Source organism: Microtus ochrogaster, chromosome 5 (genome assembly GCF_000317375.1).
Source record: "Microtus ochrogaster isolate Prairie Vole_2 chromosome 5, MicOch1.0, whole genome shotgun sequence".
NCBI lineage: Eukaryota > Metazoa > Chordata > Mammalia > Rodentia > Cricetidae > Microtus > Microtus ochrogaster.
Window position 1 is genome coordinate 93419293 of NC_022012.1, and position 6339 is coordinate 93425631.

The 6339-nt window shown below is 50.7% G+C and overlaps 1 protein-coding gene across 1 annotated transcript in view; it reads right to left on the reverse strand.

Annotated features, from left to right (window-relative positions):
* Ulk4 (unc-51 like kinase 4) overlaps window positions 1-6339 on the reverse strand; it is a 288608-nt gene that overhangs the window by 194133 nt on the left and 88136 nt on the right. The window contains exons 26-27 of the mRNA XM_026779110.1: window positions 4604-4725; window positions 4436-4492 (exon numbers count right to left, since the gene is read on the reverse strand). Of these exons, the coding sequence (XP_026634911.1) occupies window positions 4436-4492; window positions 4604-4725 (179 nt within the window). The remainder of the gene's footprint in view (window positions 1-4435; window positions 4493-4603; window positions 4726-6339) is intronic.

Here is a 6339-nt window from a genome sequence, read left to right on the forward strand (position 1 = left end):
ATGCTCTCTGGACAATGGTCCTGGAGACTGCACAGGAAGGCTGGCCACCCGACAGCAGATTTCAGGGCAGACACCAGCAAACCTGGGACAGTGTGGACTGAGACTGGAGCCACCACTCACTATCACACACATCCTTGGGGTTTACAGCTGACTTTTCTTTATTTATGTCACCAATAGTTATCCAGATGGTGAAATAACCCTCCAACTTTGAGTCAAAATAAAGTCTTCCTTAAGCTGCTTGGTCAGGGCCACAGCCCCCAGGAGAGCAAGAAACAGTGACACAGAGAGCTGCAGTGACCACAGCCCGGGACCCAGAGCATCTCCAGAGCTTCAGTGACCACAGCCTGGGACCCAGAGCATCTCCAGAGCTGCAGTGACCACAGCCTGGGACTCAGAGCATCTCCAGAGCTGCAGTGACAACAACCCGGACCCAGAGCATCTCCAGATGACCGCAGAGAGCATGGACAGCGAAGTAGAGGCTCAACAGTGGAGCAGAGAATGCCGCAGACCCCAGGGCCAGGCCAGCAGCTGAAGAGTAAAGACAGAAAACAGCCCTGTCAGGGTTGCAGAGATGGTGCAGTGGGTAAAGGGCTTGCCGCCAGACCAACGGCAAGCCTGCCCACCTCAGTATTTACAGACCTCCTCTGCAGTCAGAACAGAGTCAGAAAAACTCCTCACAAGAACATCCGTAGGTTACAAGAGCTTTTGGCGGTTTGTTTTAAAGCATGGCAGGTACCATCCCCACAACGCAAATCAAGCACTATCAACAAATCAGCATTCACACATCAGAAAGCTGGGCACAGGTGGGGTGGGGCATGTCTGCCAATCTCTGCACTTTTACAGTCCAGCAAGGTCAGGACTGGAAAACCCAGCATGCACAGACAAGTCCCTGCCCTGGGCTCATCAACCAAAGACCTTGGGAAAGAACACAGGAAATAGTGCACAGTAGGTCAACAGCCATCAAAACAGCACACAGTAGATAAGCATCCATCAAAACAGCACACAGTAGGTCAACAACCATTAAAACAGCACGCGGTAGGTCAGCACCCGTTGAAACAGCGTGCGGTAGGTTGACAGCCATCAAAGCAGCGCACAGTAGGTCGACAGCCATCAGGGGTCCCACCCACTGTTTCTGTTCCAGCCCAGTTCAGTCCCGGCCGCCTCCCCAGCTCCGGGTGCAGTCCTTGAAGAGGCAGCTGGTGTGGGCAGGTGCCTGCCTGGCAAGGTGGAAGGCAGTGATTCACAGTTGGCTGGTCCTCCTCTGGCGGAGACTGTAAAAGCCCAAGGTGGCTTAGAAGCGCCCTGCTACTGCAGCCAAACAGCAGTCTCCTTAAGACCCACATCTTGCTTATTTGTGGGGAAATGTTCATAGAGAGCTAATTTCTACACTCACGACCCATATGTAACCATCTAGAATGTTCTACCATAAAAGGGCACCTATAGACCAAAGAAACCACTCCATCAGTGTCCAGCTTAGCCACTGGGGTTGTTGGGTTTCCTAAAGAGCAGGACTTGGGGGTGAAGGGAAGCAGCGCACACCAGTGTGGATGTCACGTTCCCTGAGTCGCATAGACGGAGTTCCGTCACCCTCCACCTTCTCCATGCTCTAGAGCAGCAGCTCTGGACCTTCCTAACGCTGCGACCTTTAACACAGTTCCTCATGCTGTGGTGACCCCAGCCACAAGTTTGTTACTACTTCCTAACCATAATCTTGCTACTGTTATGAACCATAATGTAACATGAACGGTCACTCCACCCCCAGGTTGAGAACACTGGAGAGCCTCCTCAGGCAGCATGACCACTTGCACCTGAGGCAGAATTAGATACAGCTTAGAGGGGCTGATGGCCGCCCCTCCTGGGAGGGACGTCAAAGTCGTCACAGCTGCTCTGATGAGGATGGCGATGTCCCTCTCATAGCACAGGCAAACCATGGCCTGGTGCAATTACGAGATGTACCGGGCCATGCCCTCCAGGTCCCCTCTTTAAGGACCCTTGCAATGAGTGAGGACACAGCCCCTCTGGGCCTCTCTCCGTGCCCACTTTACCCAAAGGCAAGAAGTTCTGGTCTATGCAGTTCCTGGATTCAGCTGGAATTGAGTCCCTCAGATGCAGGCAGTTTGTAAAAGCTAATAAGCCCGCCATGATGGAGACTACTCGGGCATACTTGGAAAATACTGAAAAGATCTCCAGAAGGAAGTAAAAGAAAGAAAAGCTTTCCCTTCGCTGTGCTAGATTAGAAGGACAGCTCAGAGGAGCAAGTGTGTGCTGAGAAAGCATGAGGACCTGAGTTCAATGCTCAGCACCCACACCAAGGCAGGACAGACGGTAGCAGGGCGCAGCAGCGCACAATGCCAATCCCACAGCAATGGCGCCCAGTTTGCCTCCTGTTGCTGTGACAAACTCCACAATGAGACAAGTGTGGGAAGAAAGGGTTTGTTCTACCTTGCAAGGAACAGACCGTCATGGGGGGAACTCAGCAGGAAATGGAGGAAGACCGTGGAGGTACAGCGCTTGCTGGCTTGCTCCTTCTGGCTTGCTCCAGCTCGTTCCGTCTGGCTTGCTCCAACTTGTTCCTTCCAGCTGGCTGCCTGAGCTCACTTACCCAACAGGTCCACTTGCCCAGGGATGGCACCGCCCACAGCACAAGCAATTAAGGAAATGCCTCACAGACATGCTCGCATGCCAGCCCGTTCTCAGCAGCTGAGAGCCCCTCTCCCCACGTGAAGCTGGATCATGCCAGGCTGACACCTGGAGCTGATTATGTAAGAATGGAAAGCAGAGGCAGGAAACTCTAGATGCTCACTGAAGTCAGCAGGTTCTGGGTTCCACAATAGACCCTGCTGCAGGGTAAAGTGATCAACCTCCAGCATCCACAGGGGCCAGGACAGGCAGGTGCGCTGGCAGGCATGTGTGCACTTGACACGCTGCTCTGTGCATGGCCGTGTGTGACATTCTTCTTTTTTTTTTTTTTTTTTGGTTTTTGAGACAGGGTTTCTCTGTAGCTTTGGTTCCTGTCCTGGAACTAGCTCTTGTAGACCAGGCTGGCCTCGAACTCCCAGAGATCTGCCTGCCTCTGCCTCCTGAGTGCTAGGATTAAAGGCGTGCGCCACCACCGCCCGGCCCGTGTGTGACATTCTTCTGCATGAGTGCTGCACACTTCAGGGAGCCTTCGGGAACCACGATGAAAGCAAACGTTTCCAGAGCTCTCGCATGCCAGCCCACTTCCCATTTCAGGGCTGGAGGATGTGAGGTGGGCTGGTTCTCTCAGCTGGCGTCAGCATACAAGGGCCGGAAGAAAGTTCTTGATTATTTCTGGAAGATCAGCTCACAGAACCGACATCTGATGGCAGCTCTCATGTCCATCTCATGTCACACCAAAGCTCGGACAAATGCAGACAAACTGCACAGATGACAGAAGCAGGCCGTGGGGTCATGGGGTGGACAGTGACCTACTGCTTTCCAGGGCCACATCGACGCCATTGACACCGAGTGCAAGACGATGCAAACAGGTAGAGAGAGAAGTCCCCAAGTACCCAGGAGCAGGCAGGATGCAGACTCGGAAAGTGGCCTCACCAGGGAGAGCCCAAACACCCACTACCTCGTTCCTTCGTGTGTGTGTGTGTGTGTGTGTGTGTGTGTGTGTGTGTGTGTGTGTGCGTGCGTGCTCGTGTGTGCACGCACATGTGTGCCCCCCCACACGTATGCCCACACGCATACACACACATGTATGCCCACACGCATACACACACGTGCACTTGGATAACTTTAGGAGTCAGGGTATAGCTGGGCCTCCAGCGCAGGTCATGAAGCTCAGCTACAAGCACCTTTAACCACTGAGCCATCGCGCCAGCCTCAGAATACAACATTGGCCATTTTGTTTGTTTAAACTCCCTCCTGAGAACCAAAGACAGAGAAATGTAAAAGCTTTTTTCATAATAAACCAGGCAGGTTGTTTCCCACAAACACCTGTATGGAGGCAACCCTAGCGAAGACCAATAAAGAGCAGACCGTTCCTGAGGAGAGAGGAGGCCCTTTCCCAGGAGGGCTTCTAGCCTTGTCTCTGAGCCCATGTGGCGCTCCCTTCCTGAAAGGGGCGCAAACATTTAATTCCTGAACGTCCAGAGAGAGCCGAAGTTAGTACCACAGCGTTCTCAGCCCCTACCATCACCCACGTCCTTTCAAATCCTTAACTTGATGTCTATCCTGTGCTTTTCTTTACCCTATGAGGGGCTGTCTCTGAACAAAATACATTATCAGGAGAGAATGTATTTTCCCCAAATGTCAAATTTTATTACAGTCAACAGATAAAAATATAAAAAGGTCACTTCCCTACAAACAAATGCCATTTAGACTTTTAATTCCTGCCTTCTCGCAGCCCACCCACAGCCAGCAGTCAAAGCAGCACCGCTAGCCTGATAGGAGTCCCGCTACTCACAAGAATCGTCCCATAGCTGAAGAGAAATTCTTCCGTCACGACCTGAGGCCGGAACACCTGTAGGGCGAGAGGTCCCTGGATGAGATCCTGACAGCCACAAGCAAAGATGGACAGTCAGAAGAGTCATCTCAGGAGAGATGGCGCCCTCCAGGGGACGGGGTGGGGTACCTGAGACATGACCAGGTGGAGCACCACGGGCATCATGGGAAGACACATCTTCAGCTGCTTTCCCTGGGCCGTTGATGGGTGCTTTCGGCCAGACACATTGACCAGAGCATTGATAATGTCGCCTGTGGAGCACATCAGGGAAGGCAAGAAGGTGAGAAGGCACAGAGGGGCAGAGGCAAATGATCCTCCTGCCTCCACCACGGTGTGTGGCACCGTATCTGATTCTATGAGGGGCTGGGAATCACACCCAGGGCTTTTCGTGCATCCTAGGCAAGAACTCTACCAGCTGGGCCACATCCCCAGCAAGTCACACACTGTTAATATAACACACTTGTAGACTCTGGGTACAGAGTATAACAATCTGAATAGCCACTATCAGTTGACCTCTAACCTAGAAATTAAAGAGAGTTTATAGTTATGATACAGTAATGTTCTTAGGAATTTATCTGTATTGTTCAAATTGACCATTACTGCTTATTGCTTTAGAAAACTAATTTAAAAGTATAAGTAAACAGATTATAAAATACAACTTGAAAAAGAAAGCAGAAAGAAAAACAAATAGGATGGGAAAGAGAGGAAGCAGTATTTTTTTTTTCAAGACTGGGTTTCTCAGTAGCCTTAGCTGTCCTGGAATTTTCTCTGTAGACCAGGTTGGTCTTGAACTCACAGAAATCTGCCTGCCCTTGACTTCCAAGGGCTGGGATTAAGGGCGTGCACCACGACTGCCAAGGATGGAGAAAAGAGGTCAATGTCCAAAACTTTTAATTTAATTTAATTTAATTTAATTTTAGTGTATGCGTGTGTGAGTGTGTGTGTGTTAAGGTTTCTATTGCTGTAAAGAGACACCATGACCACAGCAATTCTTGTCTTATAAAGAAAAACATTTAATTGGGCTGGCTTACATTTTCAGAGGTCCAGTCCATTATCAGCATGGTGCAGCATGGTGGCGTGCAGGCACACATGGTGCTGGAGCGGGTGTTAAGAGTCCTTACATCTTGACTCGTAGGCAACAGGAAGTGGTCCATGACACTGGGCAGGATCTTGAGCATATAGGAGACCTCAAAGGTGCCTCCTCCACAGGACACACTTTCTCCAACAAGGCCACTCCCTTTGGGAGCTATTTTCTTTCAAACCAACAGTGTGTGTGTGTGTGTGTGTGTGTGTGTGTGTGTGTGTGTGTGCACATGAATGAAGGTACCCAGAAGAGGGCATCAGATCCCCTGAAACTAGGCAGAAGCACTCTCAGGAGGTATGACCTCTGTTGGGTGAAGGGTGTCACTGGGGGCCGGCTTTGAGATCTCAGATGCTCCAGCCAGGCGCACTGTGGCGCTCTCTTTCTGCTGTCTGCAGATCAGAGGTAGAGCTGTCTGCTACCTCTCCAGCACCATGTTGGCCTGCACCCCGTCATACTAAATATGGAGCTAATTAAATGCTTTCTGTATAGGGGTTGCTGTGTTCATGACATTGCCTCATAATCACAGAAATCATGACAGTCATCTACCTCATAGAAACCATGATTAAGACAGCCATATACCTCACAGAAACCATGACTAAGACAGCCATCTAACTCACAGAAACCATGACTAAGACAACCATCTACCTCACAGAAACCATGACTAAGACAGCCATATACCTCATAGAAACCGTGACTAAGACAGCCATCTACCTCATAGAAACCATGACTAAGACAGCCATCTACCTCATAGAAACCATGACTAAGACAGCCATCTACCTCA